This window comes from Eleutherodactylus coqui, chromosome 1 (assembly GCF_035609145.1).
Source record: "Eleutherodactylus coqui strain aEleCoq1 chromosome 1, aEleCoq1.hap1, whole genome shotgun sequence".
Classification (NCBI taxonomy): domain Eukaryota; kingdom Metazoa; phylum Chordata; class Amphibia; order Anura; family Eleutherodactylidae; genus Eleutherodactylus; species Eleutherodactylus coqui.
The window spans coordinates 309,600,873-309,623,097 of NC_089837.1; the positions used below are offsets into that span (position 1 = coordinate 309,600,873).

The 22,225-nt window shown below is 42.3% G+C and overlaps 1 protein-coding gene across 1 annotated transcript in view; it reads left to right on the forward strand.

Moving 5' to 3' along the window:
- GRIK3 (glutamate ionotropic receptor kainate type subunit 3) overlaps positions 1-22,225 on the forward strand; it is a 592,020-nt gene that overhangs the window by 347,811 nt on the left and 221,984 nt on the right. The window contains exon 7 of the mRNA XM_066592013.1: positions 4,211-4,354. Within this exon, the coding sequence (XP_066448110.1) occupies positions 4,211-4,354 (144 nt within the window). The remainder of the gene's footprint in view (positions 1-4,210; positions 4,355-22,225) is intronic.

Here is a 22,225-nt window from a genome sequence, read left to right on the forward strand (position 1 = left end):
TCTCCTAAATCTTCTATTTAGTTTTAAGGGTGTCCTGTGATAATCCAAGAATCTATTCTTTAACATTGTTTGTTTTGTTAGACATTATTGTCACCCCATAATTTATCTCCAGCTATTTTTCCACTTTCTGACATCCTTCTGTGACCCTATGTATTTTATAACTTTCTTTTTCGCTTGGAGAATTCCAAACATGCAATTTTCTGTGTAGCCTGTGGTTGTATCTCTGGAGTCAGCTCCACCTCTAATCACAACCTCTTCAGAGTCCAGATGCCACTAGCCTCCAGTGCTGTTCATCATCTGTTCCTGCAGTAAGGAGGTCACATGCACACATAGGATGATACATTGGCAGCTTCGGTGGTTCCAGGTCATCGGGCCAATGTACTGCGGCAGTTCTGGAGCAAGTTCAGAAATTGAACTAACTCTGCTTCTAATTTTGCTTTTTTAGAATAGTATTTACAGTATCTTTCGATGACTGAGGTAGTTTACTCTAGAAATCAACTTTTGGTTACTAGAATCAGACGGTCAGAAATATTAAAATTGCTGCTCTATGACAATGTTGGATTCTCCTATTAACCAAATGCACTTTGGATCAGCACAAAAAAGTACAATAAAATGACATAAGTATAATGAAAACAATATGATAGGCAGAGCAAAGGAAAGTATGCAGTATTGACTATGGTCTAGGTTTATGTGATAATGCAAGGCCAAAATGGGAAGGGCAATGCAAATATTCTACAAGTTCTAATATGTACTTGGATCATCACAAAACATGTTTATGCAGTACTTGCCAATTTTTCCAGATTTATGTAAAGCATATTATAGCGTATTTTATGTCTTGTGATAGATGCAAGATAAGGAATATTAGCATGAATATGTGTCCATTTGTGTGAAAGAATTTCAGGTTGAGGGGAAAAGCACGAGCATATTTTTTCTCACATTATGCGGTTGTGATAATCACGGCTCTATAACTGGACAAAATGAAACCACTGATTTCAATAAGATTTCAGTGGTTTCGTTTTCACTATCGGGATTTCTTGGCCATGGATACTATGACCAAGAAAAGATAGTACATGCCCTATCTTTCCGGCATGTAGTGAATACATTGTGCGGGGAAGATCCTCAGGACCTATCTTCCCGTGGCTTTTTTTAAACTTCTGCGCTCTGACGTGGTGTTTGAAAAGCAAAGTAGAAGAAATTTTCCTCGTTCAGGTGCAACTACACTCCATGCCATCGAGTGTAGCTGCGCCTATGGCACCTCTCAGATCTCCGGACATGTATATCTTAAATTCTTGTATTCCTTATGAAATTACAATTCTGCATTGTGCCATTCCTCTGTCATCCCTTCTGAAAATGTATCAGTGAGATTCACACTGTTGACAAGTGGGATAGTAACTAGTGTTGAGTGATTAATTAATTATTCATCGTTAATCGGAATAGCTCATTCCGACTCCAATTGGGCCTAAAAAAATAGTTTCAATAATGTTTGTGTTGTAGGTTCAAATGTAAAAAATAGCAACATCTGGAAAGGCGGTTTTATGTTATCTTCATCTTTATTCTTCTGGTTATCTCCTCTTTTGGAGCAAAAAGTACAGGTTTGATAACAGTTTTTAGAACTGCTGTTGTTGTAGGTTTAAATTTGACCAAGGCCAACATCTAAATGAGTTTTTTATGTTCTCTTTGTGTTTATTCTTGTTGTTGGTTTTTGCCTAGAGCAGTGTGGTGGCTCAATTGTTAGCATTGGTGCATTGTAGTGCTAGAGTTGTAGGTTCAAATTTGATCAACAGCAACATCTGGATGGAATTTTTCAAAGTCCATTCAGATGCTGACCACGATAGGACATAAACCTAGGACCTCAACACTGAAAGGCAACAGTGCTAGCAGCTTAGCCGCATTCATGGAAAAAAGACACACACTTGCTAAAAATCGGGTTGGTTGACCCAATCCAAATTTGTGGAAGTCAGCTTGATTTTATCGCTCGGTTGATCATGAGGAGCAACACTAATGGTAACACCTAGTTGCTAAATTGGTTAGACATTTCTAGCAGGAAAAACAGAGGAATGGCATAATGCAGAGTTCTAAGAAGATGTGCTCCAGAGTTCCTATTTTAGAGGGAAGACAAATGCACTAACGTGGATACACAGCAGATTTTACCCTTTCAATTGAAGGAGGTGCAGTTTGCTGCAGATCTGCATTAAAATTTACATCAATGGTGTGAGTTTTGAAGAAGAATTTGATGAGGATTTTTGTATAAATTTTCTGCTTCTGCGTGAAATTTTGCGTGAAAAAATATGCTCATGTGAATAAACCCATTGAAATAAATGGATGCTATTCACTGCATTTTATAAATGCTAAATTTGCGCACATAATACTCTACGCAAATACACTCGTGTAAATAAGCCCTAAGGGTGGAAACACATAATGAGCCAAACCATGGCCACGCAAATGGCTGGCAAGAATGGCCACCGCTGGTGGGTGTGGTCAGCTACACCGTATTTGAACATCCTTAACTTGTTTATCTATTTACCATAAATACAGCACCAGAACCAAGTTCATAACATAAATACAGCACTGGGACCAAGCTCAATACATAAATACAGCATCAAAACCGACTTCAATACATAAATCCAACACCAGAACCAACCTTTCTACATAACTATGATATCAGAATCAAGCTCATAACATAAATACAACCCCAGAATACTCACCCCCCCCCCCTTCCCCACCAAAAAAAGAAATAAATAAAAGTAAATATATATACTATACATATAAACTTTTATAATACTGCTGGCATAGGCACAGCCGTTCAGCTTTAGTATGCCTCTAAATAATACAGTTATAATATAATGTACTTAAATACCAGCTCTACACAATGATGGTGATTATAGTGTAGTTACCTTCAGTGATCACAGGAGACATCTCATTTTTTTAGAGTCATCCAAATTTGTTTTTTTCTCTCTGAGTTGACACTGCCACTGGGCTTTTTTCAAGCCACAACTCTATTCTACACACTCTCCACATCCTATTGGCCTAACAACTAATGAACTACTCAATACCCCCTATAGTAATAGTGAGTCTAAGGTGGTCCCACAATGTAATAGTGTCCCTGCTGTGGTCCCGTGATGTAATACTGCCTGTAACTTGGTACCATGATGTAGCAATGTCCCTGCTGTGGTTCCACAATGTAATAGAGCTCCAATTTGGTCTCACAATGTAATAGTGACCCACTAAGGGGCTAACTACAGTGTCTTATCTTTCATCTGTTTCACATACAGACTTTAAAAGTGTATCCTAGCCTGGACACGGGTCTCCGGACCTGAACTCTGAACAACATACACATGCATAATTTTTGGAGTTCGGGTCTGGAGACCTGTGCTCAGGCCGTCATACACTTCAAATGTCCAGAAGTGGAACGGAAGGAAGAAAAGGCAGTGTGTATAAACATTCATGCGCAGGGCTTACCTTCAATACTGGGCAGCACTATACAGCACAACCCCGCTTAGGTTATGCTGTATAGTGCAGTGCAGCATCGGAGGTCAGCTCTCTGTTCATGACTGTAATAAAGATACAGTTGGAATTGTAAGAGGCAGGGTAGCCCTAGACATATGCAAAGAGTCATGTCACCATGTCCTGCATCAATAGCAGACTGATAGGGGTCTGCTCTCCAGGAACCCTAGAAATAATCTGTTCCCCTGGGCTGGTGTCTTAGTGTACAGAGCTGCTTTGCTGCAGGAAACAAACAGCTGCATAGACTGTGCAGTGGCCTGGTATGGTATTACAGAGATTACATTCACTTCAATGGGACTCAGCCTGCAGTACCAACCCTGGCCACCGAACAATGTATGGAGCTGTCTGCTTCCTGCAGTGAAACAGCTCTATACACTAAGACACAAGCCTGGGGAAAAAGTAAATTGCCAGGGGTTCCAGACTATAGACCCCTGCTGAATTTTTATTGCTGACCTATCCTAAGCATAGGTTATCAATTGCTAAAAGTGGGACAATCCCTTTAATAAACTACTGAATCATTGCCAATTTGAGTTCGTAACTACTTTTGCTTGTTGTGCATCAATAAATGTCACATTATCTGTGGAAGTACCTGCTTTAATAAAACAGTAAGATTTAAATCTGAAGACCTTGCAATGCTGTTATCATCTGTATGTATATGTAGTTGGGAGATTCTTGTCAATCCCAATGCCATTCCCCTTTATTTTAGACAGATGCTGCTCTGACATACGACGCGGTTCATATTGTATCTGTTTGCTACCAGAGGGCACCTCAGATGACGGTCAACTCATTGCAATGCCATCGACATAAAGCTTGGAGGTTTGGCAATCGCTTTATGAACTTCATCAAAGAGGTAAGATGTCAATCTGTGAAATATACCATTAAGTGCAATTTTAGATAAAAGCAAATCCTTCCCTATAACTCTACATATGGGAACCATTTATAGTTACAGATGGATATTTAATTCCCGGTTTAACTGATGTACATAATGCAAATCTTCACCAATCATTCTCTCTGCTTACTAGAAATTCAAATCCATTGTAAGCTCTGCCTACAAATACGAAGCACTAGGTGTAGTAAGACAATGATCGTTAACCCTTTCCAATCCAATTTGTATCCTGGCTTTCCTAGGAGGCTTACTCTTTTTCTGCCATTATACAACAACGCTATCTGCTGGCTAAAGCCAGTACTGCATGAGGTGACACGTTGGATAGGCTCCAACAGCAGAGAGGCTGGCAATATACAGTAAGAGAACCCTGACAGACGTCTTCCAACATCGGAGCTGTACAGCCTTAAATCATAATGTCTTCAGAGGTCAGACAGTGGATTGGAAAGGGTTAAGATAATATGGAAAATTAAGTTGTAGAAAAGATTTCCATAGCATTCAGAGTCAGAGGATCTGTGGCTGTAATTAAACATTGAGATGCTGGAATTTAATGAAATCGGTAGTTGATTTATTGCTCTGATACGCCTACTTGTAAACTGTAACATAGACAAAATGTACACTAATTATATGTTTTTGTAAATCCTTGCATTTTTCTTTAAGTAATAATTCTGGCACAACTTTTATTGGCTCTTTATAACTTTATATTGTGCCATTCCTGTTTTATGCATTATGAATAAGTCATGAACTGGATGTTTCTATTATTTTTGTCAAGTCACTAAACAGTCTGAAAGTACTGGCACTGCTTAGACAGCGTAAGACTGTTGGGATATGGCCCATTGATCAGGGAAATAGTAACACCCTTAGGCTAGCTTCACACGGGCGAGGACAATATCAGGCAGTGATTTACGGCCCAATTTCGCCTTTGACATCCATGTGAAAGCCCTGTGGATGAGATGCGTTTTCACATGAAAAAAGCCTTGCATGACATGGGGAATCCCTTTACTAAATTGTTTTCATTAGGGCTGGCGGCAGCAATGGGAGAATACCGCGATCCTTAGTGACAACAGCAGCAGGGGATTCCTTCATCCCCGCGGGGAATCCCTTCAGGGGTGAAGGGATTCCCGACTCGGATGAAGTAATCCCCTACTGCAGCTGTCACAGAGGATTACGGTGTTCTCCCAGTGCTTTCAATCGGGTAGTGATGCTGCCGCTAGCCCCATTGAAATCAATGGGCAATATCGCAGGCTGATAGAAGATGCTGGGATGTGTTTTTTGCATAACATTGCATCGCGGTGCCATGCGGCAAAGCATCGCTCATGTGTAGGAACTAGGGATGAGCGAGCACGCTCTGATAAAGCAATTACTTGAGCGAGCATCGCTCTTCTCAAGTAACTGCTTATTGGTCTCAGCAGGCTCAGGGGGGGGGGGGGGGGGGTGCTACCCCCCGCCGCCCCCGCTCACCCTCGCCACCCGCATCATACAGTGCATGAAGACCTGTCCATGTGCTATTTGATCTACATGATCTCTGCACATTACGCGTCTTATTCTCATCCGCAAAAACGGACAAGAATAGGACATTCAGCAGTCCTTGTAAGAAATTGTTTGTCTGAATAACGCAATGGGTACTATAAGGCTATATGCTGTCTGTGGAAGGCATGAACAGCACACAGTCCAAATGTGCGAATGGGCCCTAAAGGTATAGCTGGGCATTAGATTGATTGGGGGATGAAACTGATTGAGGTGCTTGTAGTTAGGTCCTATGTAATCATTGTTTAAGTTTACAGTTTACTTGATAGCATAAAGCTTCTTGTTTTAAACAACGTAGATAGATAGATAGATAGATAGATAGATAGATAGATAGATGTGAGATAGATAGATAGATAGGAGATAGATAGATAGATAGATAGATAGATAGATAGATAGATAGATAGATAGATAGATAGATAGGAGATAAATAGATAGATAGATATGGAGATGTGGGATAGATAGATAGATACATAGATATGGAGATATGGGGTAGATAGATAATATTGTAATATGACATAAATAATAGAGATGAGCGAGCACCAAAATGCTCGGGTGCTCGTTACTCGAGTCGAACTTTCAGTGATGCTCGAGAGTTCGTTTCGAGTAACGAACCCCATTGAAGTCAATGGGCGACTCGAGCATTTTTGTATATGACTGGTGCTCCGCTAAGGTTTTCATTTATGAAAATCTTAGCAAATCACCAAAGTCATGTAAAAAACACAGAAATAGATAGGGCAGGCGAGGAGCAACATGCTGGGCTGCATTTCGGGCTCCGAGGTCTCACTATTAAGCCACAATAGTGGCAAAAGTGAGACCCCCCCGCACTGTCAGCATAAAGGTCGTAGCTGTAACAGCTGTGGCAGAGAAGAACGATGTTAGCCCATTGAATTCAATGGAGCCGGCAATACAGCCAGCTCCATTGAAAGCAATGGGCTGCCGGCGAGCGCGGGATGAATTTTCGGGAAGGGCTTAAAAACATAAGCCCTTACCTGAAAAAGAAAGATTTTAGTGTAAAAAAGAATAAAAATGCAGGCATTCTCTTCAATGGAGCCGCTGCTGCTGCCGGCGACTCCATTGAAGACAATGGTCCGCTGGCACATCTGAATTCTTTTTCAGGGAAGGACTTTACATATAAGCCATTCCCTGGAAATGAATCAAAAGTGATTTAAAAAACAAAAAAAATAGATGCTCACCTCCCTTCAGCTGCCGGGGCACGGAGGAGTCTTCTCCTGCTGTCCCCTGCACTGTGGTGCTGAACTGCTGTCATTCAGCTGAGAGCTGCGCTGAGCCAATCAGAGGCAACACTCACTCACCCATTCATGAATTCATGAATGGGTGTGAGTGAGATTTGCCTCTGATTGGCTCAGCGCTGAGCCAATCAGGGGCATGTCTGACTCACACCCACTTCACACCCACTGCAGGCCAGCCGCGCTGAACTCCGCCTGCCGGGACAAGGTGAGTATATATATATTTTTTATTTTTACACATTTCTGGATGAATTGCAGGGAAGGGCTTATATATTTAAGCCCTTCCCGACAATTCATCCCGCGATCGCTGGCAGCCCATTGCTTTTTAATGGAGCCGGCTGTATTACCGGCTCCATTGAATTCAATGGTCAGTGCTCGTTTAATCGAGACGAGTACCGCGTGGTGCTCGTCTCGAGCAACGAACATCTCGAGCACCCTAATACTCGAACGAGCATCAAGCTCGGACGAGTATGCTCGCTCATCTCTAATAAATAACAGTTTTGTAATATAATGCTTTTATTCTAATTTATTCTAATAGGTAAGAAATTGGTATGATAATAGCCTTCAAGGCTGCAGGGAATTTCAACTTTTCTGCACTACGCCTAAAGGCTTTACCAGATTGCAAGCACTAAAGATGTAGGTTAACATTAGATCCCTTAGAAGATTAATACGGCCTGTGGCTGCAACGCATTAACAGAATATAGGCTTCCAAAATGGCAGCCTATATTTTCAGCAGTCTATGTGGAAAGAAGAGAATGTGAAATTAATTTCAGCCCCAAAGGTTATTATAGCAGTAGTATTTTCATTTTTACAAACTATATATTAAAATAGACACAAAATGAACCTTCACTTTTACTAGAGACAGTGTAGCACTGTTGGCAATAGTGACAATTTTGCAGGGATAATCGTGATTTAATTGCAAAAAAAATCCTTGATGTCCCTGTCCTGGGGAGAATATCTAGGGAGTGTGCCCTACTGTGTGATAGAAAATGTAATTATGTACTGAAATAAGCACTACAATTTGCCTATATTATTCAAAATATGTCAACAAGGATGGGCGATCAACTGATTGTTCCAGGTTCCAGTCCCCACAACCTTAACAAACTACTGATTTTGCCATGAAATACTGCAGCCAGTCAGGCATTTCTCATGCTGAGGCTTAATAGCGCATGTGTTCAGGGCTTGTCTCTATGAAACATCTTCATTTATGTGGACTCCATCTAGCAGCATTATATTATTGACAGTCCTCTCCACCCCTGTGACTAAAGTTTCTTTGGAAATTTTCCAAGAATGTTGGTAACTATGTAGTAGTAGTAATGCTTACAGGTGTAGCACTAATATCTAAGAAGTGTTTTGATTTACCTACATTTTCTATCTTAGAAAAATTCTATACTCACCTATTCCTCCCCAGGCAGTCTACTTACTTCTTCTTCTCCTGCCGATCTTCTCCTGGCTTCTGCAGTCCCTGGGTCACCTCACCTCCAGCTGGCAAATTTTTCTGCCACCTGTGACGAAGCATACATTCACAGGCAGTCTTCTATCTGCCCGGCAACGTACGCTATGTCACTAGTTCACAGCCTAGCATGGAGTGCCGAGCTATTGCAGAGACTCCGCATGTGCACTGTCTCTGCAATAGATCAGCATTCCTTCCTAACCAGTGAACACTAAGTCACAGGGACGTGACCTTCACAAACCTGCAGGAAGAAGAATGCAGAGAATGGACGTTAAAAACAAGAAGTAGAGCATTCGGCCGACTTGCTGTGAGGTGACCTGGGGGACTGGAGAAGATCAATGAGGAGAAGATGCAGTAGGAAGACAGCCTGGGGAAGAATAGGTGAGTATAGAATTTTTTTTTTTAATAACAAAACCCCTTTAATGCCTATAGCAACCAGTCACAGTGTAACATTATTTTTTTCATAGCACTTTAAGAAATGGAAGCTGAGCTGGTTGCTGTGGGCAATAAGGCCAGTTTTTTTTAATTAGGCTATGTTCATATTGCAATTTTTGGCCTACAATTAACATATATGTCTGGAAAGGAACTTGATATACATTTTAAAAGGAAGCTGTGATGGATGAATCTGTCACCCATAGGCTATAATAGCATCCATTTAATGTATTTGTCATGAGCTTTTCAATACCTTTTTAAGATGTATCTGTAAACGGATGCATTATAGCTTATGGGTGATGGATGCCACTGTTAATCATTCTTTTAATATATCTCTCACCCATAGACTATAATGGCATCCATTTAATAAATACATCATGAAAAGCTAATGAAATGCTCATAACATATACTGTATGTTAGACGGATGTCTGTGACAGTTACCATGTAATCGCATCCATCGCCTATAGTCTAACACGCTGAAAAAACTCCATGGAATGATAAATTTCAATCCATTATGTTATTCCATCTTCTTTTTTAGTGGCATTCTAATGCATACAGGCTAGACAGAGACCAAAAAGACACTTTTTTGGCCTCCATCTGGCAATGGAAGGCTGTAACTGCTAAACGTATGAAAAACAGTGGCTTAAATGAAGTACAGGCAGCTTTGATAAATGAGAACCATAGTGTATGTGTATTTTAACCATAACACATTAAAGCTCTATTAACCTGTATTATGGCTTCCACTCAGGATGGAGACTAAAGCTTAATATTAATCCCACTATATGATGGATCTAAAAGGTGCGTGACGAACAACATTGAGTTATAATGGGGTTCATTATGCTTTTGTTTCGGTCTCAAAACTAGTACTGAATGCTTGTTTATTCTTCAAATGTCGATGGAGGCTCTGAATTGCAGTGTAAGCAGATCCTAAACAGAGTACATGATTTCCCATTTTCAGATCAGATTTCGTATATAACCAATACTAGTATTCAGTGTTTATAAATAGTGAACACTTTTCTCGATAACGCAAAATGTTTTCTGCCATATAGGAAGCTGATATAATGATAAGCATTTGCATTAGAAAGCAATTCATACTGAACAAACTTATAAAGCAATAGTGTCCTCTAGGGGCTGATATCGTAGTTTAACGGCACAGACTTTGAGCTGCTTTTCACGATAAGTCCTGACTTTAATAGATTTTAAGAAAAGGCTGCAATTTTGAAATAAGCATAGAAATACCATCAACGTTCCCATTGTGCTCCCAGAGATTCATTGCAAAATATTTTAATACTGCATTTTCTATTGACCTCTGGTAAAAAAAAATGAAGAACTAATGATTCCTTCAAAACCAATCACAAAACAGCAGCGCCATGGGGTAGAACAACAGCAAGTTGGTGCACATTTCTCAGAGACCAGATCTCAAGTCACAAAATGTAGAGCCAAACAAGGAGATGGCAGCAGTACTCTAATTCACCTATCGCAACATGTCAGCTATCACAAGAGTCTAAGAAAGGCTCCTATGAGAGCTGAAACATTGCAATGAGCGTATAACGGAAGCATTATAATGATTTCATCGGTATTCAGTTTTAGACTAACAGCTAGAACATTATATACATACCTACCAACTTTTGGGTTGTCAAAGATAGAAATTCACAGTACATCGTGCAAATATTTTAAGGTCAAATTGCAGCAAATCGTAAAACAATATATGCTTAGAATTCTAATATGCAGTTAGGATGCAGAAAGTTACTTTCTGGAGAAAACTAGTAAATTTGCAAATACAAATCTATTTATCGTTTCTATGAGTGGGGTATTTAGGGACTGCAGGAGGACAGATGAGTCAGGGCCAAAAGTAGGGACTGCAACGTCTAAAGAGGGACACTTGGGTGTTATGAATCTATAGTGTTATACAATTTGCACAAAGTAATCAGAAAAACTTATCAAATTAATATTTGCATTTGATAGTTTAATTTTTTTTTGACAGAAAAGATTGAAAGTCAGTGGGATCCCATATAGACATGGTCGCTCAAGTGGTTAGCGTGGCTGCTCTAAAGCACTGGGGCCCTGCAAATCAATCCGACCAAGGTTAATACGTATGTTTGCCCTGTTTGCAGTGTGATTTCTAGAATCTTTAAAGTGAACTTTTTACATATAAACATTAATTTCTGCAGGTATGGGTTATACAAGAGGCATAAGAAAATGAGTTTGTGAAACAGCACTACTCTTGTCTTCTGTAGGTGTTGGTAGTTGTAGGTGCGTAGATGTGCTGGCAGGTTTCCTTTAAAGATAATGGGTATAGGGAAGGACCCTATTGGACAATTCTGTATATAATATAAAGGAATACACTATAAGTAAAAAGGGCAAATGCTGTATATACTAAAAGAGAGGACACTGTACACTGGCATGCCAGAAGTCATGGGATAGCAGTATATAAATTGACTATAAAGTAAGATTACTTAAGGTGATGGCTTGAGTATGCCCATATTTGTATAAGTTGTGAGGCATTATCTTGTTAGTATGGTTTAAAAAATGGTTGGCTTACTGATGGCAAGGTGATGTGAATTATCCAATAAATAAAGTCCAAATAAAGCATAATAGTGGAGGCCAGATGGATGGGACATTCCATTTCCAAACTTGTGTGGGCATTTAACATTCCTTAATCCATATTGTCATGTGCGTACTGGGAAAATGTCATAAAAGGCATAACTACTAGAGATGAGCAAGCACCAAAATGCTCGGGTGCTCGTTACTCGAGTCGAACTTTCAGTGATGCTCGAGAGCTCGTTTCGAGCAACGAACCCCATTGAAGTCAATGGGAGACTCGAGCATTTTTCAAGGTGACCCATGCTCTGCACTGTTATCAATGGAGCCGCGGCTGCTGCCGGCGGCCCCATTGAAAACAATGGTCGGCAGGCACCCCAGAATTGTTTTTCAGGGAAGCGCTTTACATATAAGCCCTTCCCTGAAAAACAATAATTTTAGTGTAAAAAAATAAATAAATAAACTAACCTCTCTGCAGCTGCCGTCTCCCCCGCAGGGATGAAGAACGCATCTGCCGCATGCATACATAGTAACATAGTATGTAAGGCCGAATGAAGACAATGTCCATCTAGTCCAGCCTGTTTATCCTCCTGTGTTGTTGATCCAGAGGAAGGCAAAAAACCCCAAGAGCAGGAGCCAAATAGCCCTTTTGGGGGAAAAATTGCTTCCCGACTCCCTAATGGCAATCAGACTAATACCTGAATCAACCCCTAATAGTTCCTACCTGCCTGTATACCCGGATTAACAATTAACCTAAGATTTATATTCTGTAATATCCTTCCTCTCCAGAAAGACATCAAGTCCCCTTTTAAACTCCTCTATGGATTTTACCATCACCACATCATCAGGCAGAGAGTTCCACAGTCTAACTGCTCTTACAGTAAAGAACCCCTTTCTGTGTTGGTGGTGAAACCTGCTTTCCTCTAGACGTAGCAGATGCCCTCTTGTTACCTTCGCAGTCCTGGGTATAAACAGATCATGGGAGAGATCCTTGTATTGTCCCATCATGTATTTATACATAGTTATTTGGTCGCCCCTTAGCCGTCTTTTTTCTAGAGTAAATAATCCCAGTTTGTATAGCCTCTCCGGGTATTCCAGTCCCCTCATTCCATGTATTAGTTTAGTTGCTCTTCTTTGAACCCTCTTAAGCGCTGTAACATCTTTCCTGAGCACCGTTGACCAGAACTGTGCGCAGTATTCCATGTGAGGCCTGACAAGTGCCTTATATAGTGGGAGGATAATGTTCTCGTCCCTCGCCCCTATACCTCTTTTAATGCACCGCAAGACTTTATGGGCTTTTGCAGCAGCTGACTGGCATTGGTTACTCCAGTTTAGTCTACAATCCACTAGTACCCAGAGGTCTTTTTCCATATCACTTTTCCCTAGCAGTACCCCATTAAGTGAATATTGGTGACATCCGTTTCTCCTGCCCATGTGCATAACCTTACATTTTTCAACATTGAACTTCATTTGCGAGTAATGAGTACATCAAGCAGGCTAATGCTCGAACGAGCATCAAGCTCGGACGAGCATGCTCGCTCATCTCTAATAACTACCCACGGTGGACAGCCCAGTGACTGCCAATGGGTCTTAATGATCATGATGGCATCTGGCTAGGATAGCCTGAGCAAACAGACAAGGGACTCTGGCAGAAATCACATCCACATACAATGCAGGAGGCTTCACATGCATATCCCACAAGTCAGTGCAGCGTTTGTTAAGCCCCATTCACACTGACAAATGATCGATCAAAACGCTAGTTTGAGTGACAGTTTTGAGCGATCATCTTTGCATACTTTATAGTGGCTAAGTAGCTTCTATAAAATATGCAAGCGGAGCTGGACACAGCCGTGGCCCCTAATAGAAGAATACAGCTGTTTTGCATAAACAAACAGCTGTATTCTTCTTCACTCTGACTGCCAGTATCCCCGCTGTGAATTCACAGCAGGACACCGGCACAGAGAATCTTATCAGCGCAGGTGGCTGATAACAACCTGCTCTGCTGATAACAACTGATTGCTCAATTCTAGCAAGCTAGAATTCAGCGATCAGTGACTCGTGCACGAAAACTGCACGATGTCCCTGCATTTAGGCAGAATGAGAATCATTCAAAAGACGGCTTTGAGCAATTTTTGAGCGATTCTCGTTGCGTCTAAAAGGGCCTTTAGCTTCAATTGGATATGGGAGCAGAAGACCCACTAGAGTGCTTCTGTTAACACTACTGCACTGGACACAACACCTGGGCTAGTCAGGTTGCTAACTAGACCTTAGAGGACTGGCAACATGTGGCATGGCACGATGAGTCATGATACCCATTTCTTATGGCTGATGGTAGGATTTGTGTGTGGCACAGACACTGTGAAGTCATGGACTGCAGTTGTCAGCAAGACACTGTGCAGGCTGTTGGTGGTTCCATACTGGTGTGTGGTGTGTTATTACGCCAGGAGCTAGATCCATTAGTCTTCCAAAACATGTAATTAACTGGTTCCCACTAAATTTCACTGAGTGGTGATGATTTGCAGCGGTCATGGACTTCATGTACTCCCACAATGATGAGATATTGCAGTAGGATAATGCACTGTGCCATCAGGCCCAAGTTGTCCAGAATTGGTTCAAGTAGCATTCTGGAGAGTTCTTGAATGGTATGGCCAGCACGTTCCTCCAATATTAGCCCGATTGAACATTTATGGCATGTGGTAGAGAGGTCCATTTGTATCCGAGATCCTGCACCAACAAATACCCTAGAACTGTGGGTGGCTATTCAGATGGCATGGCTCAACATCCCTCTAGATGCCTTTCTCCACTCGTAGAATCAAAGCCACATTGAGTTGCTACACTTTACTGTGCTAGAGGGGGTCTACACAATATGAGTTCATGTTCCAAAACCTTTTGCTTATCAATGTATATAAGGAAAAATGCTGTATGACATTGTATATACTGTTTTACTTCTTCTCCTCTTGAGAAATTTGTCTGCCTGCTGATATAGTATGTGCACTGTTGAATCCCCCCTCCTGTGCAGAAGGTTTGTCACTATAGGCAAACAGTAAAAAATACTGTGCAGAACAATTATGCTACGCACAGCATGTGTTACTCTGCGGTTGGGGGTAGTGGGGAGTTAGGTTTTCCCCAGGGGTGTGCTACATGTGAGGTTAGCAGGCTCTGATTAGTGGATCTCCACTAATCAGCACACTGCTTGCTTCCTACTTCAGAGGGGAGGGAAGAACATTGCTGGTCTCCCTAATTCTTTGCAATTTGTAAGTCTCACTTTCAGGAGATTTGGAGCTGCAGGTAAAACATCTAGGGCATGAGCCCTGGTTGCCCAGTGCTAGCAACAACCCTGCCATAGCTGTGCAACAACCCTGCCATAGCTGTGACAGCTGTGTCAGGGGACCGCAATCTTTTCCCTGTTTTCAATAGGGCCGGCATTGCTGTCACCAACCCCATTGACAACATGGTGAAACCCCTGCATGTGACAGCATTCAGGAATTTCACATTTTTTTCCATCAGTCACATGCAATGAACACTGTCCTATTTTATACAGGTGCGCTTTTTTACGTATGTAAAAATCAGACATGTGACCTCTTTAATTGGAAAGCATTGGTTCTATCAGATGTGATTGTTTAGCGCGCCTATACATGCGCTTAAAAATCGTTTGTCTGTGATTTCTGATGATACATTCCCTTTAACATGAATTGTACTTGTAGTGGCTCAGAACACCATCCTGGTCCCCTCCATAAATGTCATACATGTTTTGTCCTGTGTAGATGCACTGTGCAAAGCATGTCCTGTTATATCCAGTGTGTGTGTTGCATAGCTGCGGCGTTTGAGAGGTTAACTCTAATAAAATCATTGCCTGCATGTAAATGTAACAGTTTGTCATATCATGTGGTATAAGTGAAGGTATAAATAGGGGTGTTTGAGAGCGGGAAAGGGAGTTCTGCCTTCAATCTGTGAGTGCCATCTTGTTCAGGGACCCAAGATAGTGCTAACACAGAGCCACAGGGAAGCACCTTCGGCTTCCATGTTGGTGAAGATGGAAGAAGAGGAGCGATAGCATAGCGTTTGGAGTGTGGATGTGAATAGAATCCCACCATCAGAGAGAGAGAGCACCTTATAATAGTTCGGTATAGAGGAACCCATCCCACAGGTACTAGTTCACACTACAGGCTTTTCCTGTGCGGCCATCCAAAGTCAGGATCACTGCACAGAGGTATGCGACTGAGTTATACCCACGCGCCTGCCATCCGTGATGTTTATTGTGTAAGCCTTCCTGTCAATAATTGTCTGCCGGAGTGTCTGAGGAGTGACCCCCTACCCCCCTTCCTCCTCTGGAGTGTTTCCCGTCCTGGAGCAGTACCTTACAGACAACAAGGAGTGATGAACCGTATTCATCCTGTGTATCCTCCCTGAGCTCTAGCCTGTTGGCATTGAAAGTGAATTGTACCTGCCTTGCTTTGAATACCTGTTTTGTACAGTAAAATCTTTAAGTAAAGTTATTCCGGGCCCTAACTGTTCCTGGGGACCAGAGGTACTATACACAAGTCTCTGTGGTGTCACGAGTGATAAATACTACTACCCCCATCAACCCGTTTATTGGCATTCCCTATTCTAGGGGCGTCAAAGATGGCCTGCGATCCTGCTCTGGCCTTGGCTACGTGATGTCCCTCAGGGACCAGAGCCCAGTAAGTGCTGCTGTGACAAGCCAACACTTATCACTCCCAGCTCTGCACAGTAGTCAAGTGTCTGGGGTCATCCTGTGGGGTGTTGTATACTGTCAGGAGCTGACACTGAAGTAAACTATTTTCTGCTCCATTGTAGCCATCATGGAGCTGCTGAAATACGTACTTATCAGACTGGTTCTGTAGCGCCCCGTAAATACTGTACTTCATTATGCCTCTCCAGTGCGGTGACATCATATGAAGCATATCAAAATTTTAGGAACCTATAGGAAAAGAATGTTGGGCACCTTAGCCTCTCTGATGAAGCCATGCTGCTTCTGAAAACTGAACATAATCTGAATAAATTTCTATTATTTAACAAGTTCCATAGAGAGTTGATACTGGCATAATAGTGCATTGCTGATTGTGAGCACAGAATAAGTATGCTTCTGTTAGAGCTTGCAGTAAAGCAGTACACTCCATGTATACAAGTAGTAAATGGAGAAAATACTACTGCACCTCATCCACTGCATGGCCTACAGATATTGCGATTGTTAGCATGACGGATGGCATGCTACGTTATTAACGTACTGCACCGTTCTAATATGGAGTCAGTCAAGTTATCAATCTCTATATCTACAGTGGATATCAAAAGTCTACACACCCCTGTTAAAATTTTTCAGCATGTAAAAAAAATTCAACCAAGATGAATCATTACAGATTTATTTCCACCTTCAATGTGACCCGTCATCTGTACAATTCTATTGTAAAACAAGTTATTTTAGGGTGGAAAAAAAAACAAAAACTAAAAGTGTGAACACTCTCTCATATTTGGGGATGTGGTTGTGTTCAGAACTAGCCAATCACATTTAGGCCTCATGTCCACGGTAAAAAGATGATTTAAAATCTGCAGCGTTTTTCCGCACACGGATCCGCACCCCATAGGGATGAATTGGACACCCGCAGGTAGTTAAATACCTGTGGATGTCATTTTCCCCTTGAGGCACGGATTGCGTGTGCGGGAAAAAAACCGCGGCATGCTCCATTTTAGTGCGGGTCTCCCGCAGGCTTCTATTGAAGTCTATGGAAGCCGTCCGGATCCACGGTACACCCGCACCTGAATTTCTGCTCTCCGCGCGTGGGAGCGCGGGAGAGCAGGAGTTTAAAAAAAATGGAGTGCCCGGCGCATGCCCGCCGCACACTGCTGGCGTGCCGAGCACATCCGCCTGGCCGAAGAAAGCAGATCCGGCCGCGACGGAGTGCAGGTCCGCAGCGTCCAGACAGGTGAGTAAATTCTTCTTTTTAACCTCATGTCCCCAGGAAAGGAGAGACCCGCTGCGGGATTCTCCATGAAGAATCCGCGGCGAGCCTGATTTTCCCTGTGGATATGAGGCCTTAGGTCTTATTTACATGAGCGTATATCATATACGTTTCCATCTAAGCAGTTCCCCACTTCCCTTCTGCTCTCTGTCTCTCTCCTCCTCTCCGAGCGGTTTGCAATGGGAGTGGGCAGGATGGGGACGTAGCTAAGCTCCTGCCCCCTCCCCTGCCCCTTGTCCATAGCCAGCAATGAAAGTGGGCGGGACAGAGTGGAACTTAGCCCCACCCCTGTCTCAGCCCTCCCATTGCAAACACCGGACTGGAGGAGAGACGGTGAGGGGAAGGGAAGGGGTGAACTACTTAGATGGATGCGTATGTCGGCCGGGCGTGAAATCCTGACCAATATACGCTTGTGTAAATAAGCCCTTAAACTCATGATAAATAGTAGTCAGCACTCCGCTGCTATTATGTAAAATGATTCTGATTTCCCCCATATAAAGTTCGGCTCTTCTAGGAGGATTTGCCTGACATTTTCTTAGTTGCGTTTTTCAATAAAAGCCGTAAAGAGCTTACAGCACATCAAAGGGGTCCGATTGCTGAAATGTATTAGTCAGGAGAAGGGGACCAAAACATTTCCAAGACCTTACATATATCATGGAGCACTATGAAGACGTCATCAAGAAGTGGATTAAATTTTACACTACAGTGACCTTACCAAAAACTGAATGTTTCTTAAAACATGATGAAAGGACCAGAAGAAAATTGGCCTGGGAGGCTGCCGTAAGGCCTACAGCTACATTAACCCCTTAAGCACAAGGTCTTTTCTGGGCATAAGGACACAACGATTTTTGGGGGATTCTTATTTCTACTTTTCAAGAGCCACAGCTACTTTATTTTTCTGTCGACTTGGCCGTATAAGGGCTTGTTTTTTGCGTGGCAAACTATAGTTTTTATTGGAACCATTTTCGGGTGCATATAATATATTGTATGACTTTTATTTCATTCTTTTTTAGAGCAGGGAGAGAAAACACATCAATTCTGCCATGGTTTTTAATTTTTTTTTTACAGGGTCAATCATAGAGCATAAATGACACAATATATATTTTCTGCAGGTTTGTATGATTACAAAGATACCAAAAACATTACTATTTTTAGGTTTTTGGCACAATAAAACCACTTTTTAAAAAAATTATAATTACTTTTTTATTGATGCATTGACGCATAATTTTTTAAATTTTTCCATGGATGCAGCTCTACGGGGGCTCGTTTTTTGCGTCACAAGCTGTAGTTTTCATTTGTACCATATTATGATAAATATGGCTTTATTGATTACGCTTTTTGGGAGGTAAAATGAATAAAATAAGCATTTTGCCTATATTTTTTTATGAGCTTTCCTGCGTAAGATAATTATAGTACATGTTGTTACGGACACATGTGTCGGGTTTTTTTTTTTTCCTTTTTTTTCATAGAAATACGTGAAAATGAGCCAAAAAAGTTTTTTTTTGATTATTTTTTTACACTGTTTATGTCCTTGACAGGGACCTGAGCCATAGCAGCTATGATCGCTATGGTAAGGCATTGCAGGACTTCTGTCCTGCAATGCCTTATCGCTGGTAATATCAATCATAGACAATGGCAAAGCAAGACGTCTGTAGAAGGCGTCCCATTGCCATTGCAACCCATCAGCCCTCCGTGATTACATCACAGGGGTCCGATAAAATCACAGAGGGAGCGCGCTCCCTTTGTGAACCCTTTACATGCCATGATGTATGTAATTTGCCGCTTGTAAGGGGTTGACAGCAGGGGTCGCTGTCCTTATGCACACTTGCTGTTGCAGCGGGAAGTAACAGCTGGCTCCTGCTGACGGATGGGACGAGCTAACTTCCAATCTTGTGGCATCCACATGAAGGTTACGTCATGCTGTGTTAAGTATCATGCTGTCATAATGTAACCTTATGTCCCGTGGCGTTAAGTGGTTAAAGGAGCTGAAGGAATTTCTGGCAAGTACTGGTTGTGTAACGTATGTGACAGCTATCTCCCTTATTTCTCATATGTCTGGACTGTGGAGCGGGATGGCAAGAAAAAGAAAAGCACCCATGGCTGGCTATGTTTTGGCAAAACCTACATCAAGTCTAGTAAAAAAATATGTGGGAGAACATTTTCTGCTCTGATGAGGCCAAGGTTGAACTATTTGGCCATAATTCCAAAAGGTATGTTTGGTGCAAAGCCAACCTTGCCCAACAACAGAAATAGACTATAAGCACAGTCAGGATGGTGGGGGCAGAATTATGCTTTGGAGCTGTTTTTTGCTGCTGGAACTGGGGTTTTAGTCAAGGTGAAGGGAATTATGAGCAGTTCGAAATATCAGTCCATTTTGGCATAAAACCCTCAGGCCTCTGCTAAAAAGCTGAAGATGAAGAGGAATTTCAACTTTTTAGCAGAACAACAATCCACAGCAGACCTCAAAATCAGCAAAAGAATGGCTTCGCCAGAAGAAGATCAGAGTTTTGGAGTTGCCCAGCCAGACCCCAGACCTGAATCTCATTGAAGATCTGGGGGTAGACCTAAAAAAGGGCGCTACACACAAGATGCCCTCGCATTCAGACAGATTGGGAGCGCTTTTGTAAGGAAGAGTGAGCAAAGATTGCCAAGTCAAGATGTGCCATGCTGACAGACGCTTACCCAAACAGACTAAATGTTTTCATAAAAGTTAAGAAACATCAACAAAGTCTCAAATTAAAATGTGTATATTTATGCAACCACATTTTTTTTTCCCCTCTAAGGGCGCCCACCCACTGGCGATTTTTTTCCCTGCGAAATTCGCAGCATTTTTTTCTCTGCAGGGGTCTATGGGACTTGTAATGTTAAAATCGCGATCGCGCAAAATCGCAATTTACCGCGAAATCGCGATTTTGCGCGATCGCGATTTTAACATTACAAGTCCCATAGACCCCTGCAGAGAAAAAAATGCTGCGAATTTCGCAGGGATAAAAATCGCCAGTGGGTGGGCGCCCTTAGGCTGGGTTCATATAGGCCGGAATTGCCGCGGAATTTCCATGCAGAAAATCCACACTGCAATTCCACCCACGGCTCCTAATCCCAGGATTAGCCAGCAAAGTGGATGAGAGTTTACAAAAATCTTGTCCACATGCTGCAGCCAATCCGTTGCAGCAAAGCCGCACAAAAACTGACATGTGGCGCAGAATTCAATTCTGCCGCACGTCACTTCTTTTTCTTTTTTTTCCGCAGCAGCCTCTCTCCTCTCTATGCGGAGAGAGAGCCACAGTGGAATGCCGACGGCGAAAGCGCTCCAAAACCCGCGGCTAAAGGCCATGGGTTTTGAAACTCTACTTATCCCACGGAAATCTTGCGTTTTTTCGGTCCGGTCATTCCACGAGATTTCCATCTCGTATGACCCCAGCCTTAAGAATTTCAGTTTGTTTTTCAATGGAACAGTACAGATAATTGAATGGAAATAAATCTGAATTGATTAATCTTTGTCAGATTTTTTTAACATGACAAAAACATGGCATTTTAAAAGTGGTGTGTAGACTTTTTATATCCACTTTATACTATCTAGTCATGACCTGGAATTCAATATACAGTAAACAGCTAGTTTGTCTGGCTAACAATACAATTCTGGGGGCGTGACATAACCAACCAAGAGACTGGAAATGCACAGGAGAGCTCCGTCCTCAGCCCGCGAAATCATCTACCATCCTGCTTCTGTCGGACCAGAGACAGCTAGCCAAAACCTCGTATTGTCCTCCTCTGCCTTGGGGGAACATTTAGAGATCTTGTAAGGTCTAATTGGAGACGTAACTCTGCCATGCTACAGGTTGCTAGCGCTCGGGAAGAGCTCAGCAGGAGCCGTCCTGCCCAGCGGCCCATAGAGGGACCAGCATTTCCCAGGTGCATGAACCTTGGGGACTGCTCTAAACCCTAGGACGTTCTGAAACTTACCTCCCGCCAGGTGGACACCATCTTGGAATCAGGGAATAGGGGAGAACATCCCCTCTGCTGCATCTCCATGACTGAGAAGAATTAGATTGGGGAGAGAAGAGACACAGAGGAGTGGGGGGGGGGGGGGGGGTGAAGAAGTTGAGAAGAAAAGGGCTAGAGGGAGAGGGGAACACAGTCCTATAAGTGAAGGAAGAAATGAATGGGGCCACAACTGCTAGTCTGCATGAGCAAGTTCTTTTGCTGTATTCTGCTGACAACTAGTGGCTCTTCACTGAAATGACACCCTGCATCATACTCTTACTACAGAGTTCTGAACTTGAAATCACAAATCAAGTGACAGAGTGCCACCAGCATTATAGACTCACAATGATATACACCTTACACTTGGTTAAATTCAAGAACTCCGAAATGTAGTAAGCAGGATAAAATTCCCAGAGGACACCCTTGTGATATTACAACAACTCTGTTTCTGACTATGCTTTTCTGCGCCTCATATATGCCTCTTGCCTGCATAGCTCCTACAAAGCAAACAAAACATATTAACAGGGAGCAACAGCTTGTGAAGCTATAGAAGATACCCAGCATGGTGCATCCAGTACGCCTCAGGGGTCCTCTCCTGGACCCAGTGTCTCGAGTCTGAATATTGCAGATGTACTAAAGGCTATAACACAGTGTCGATCTGCACTCACTGGGAAAA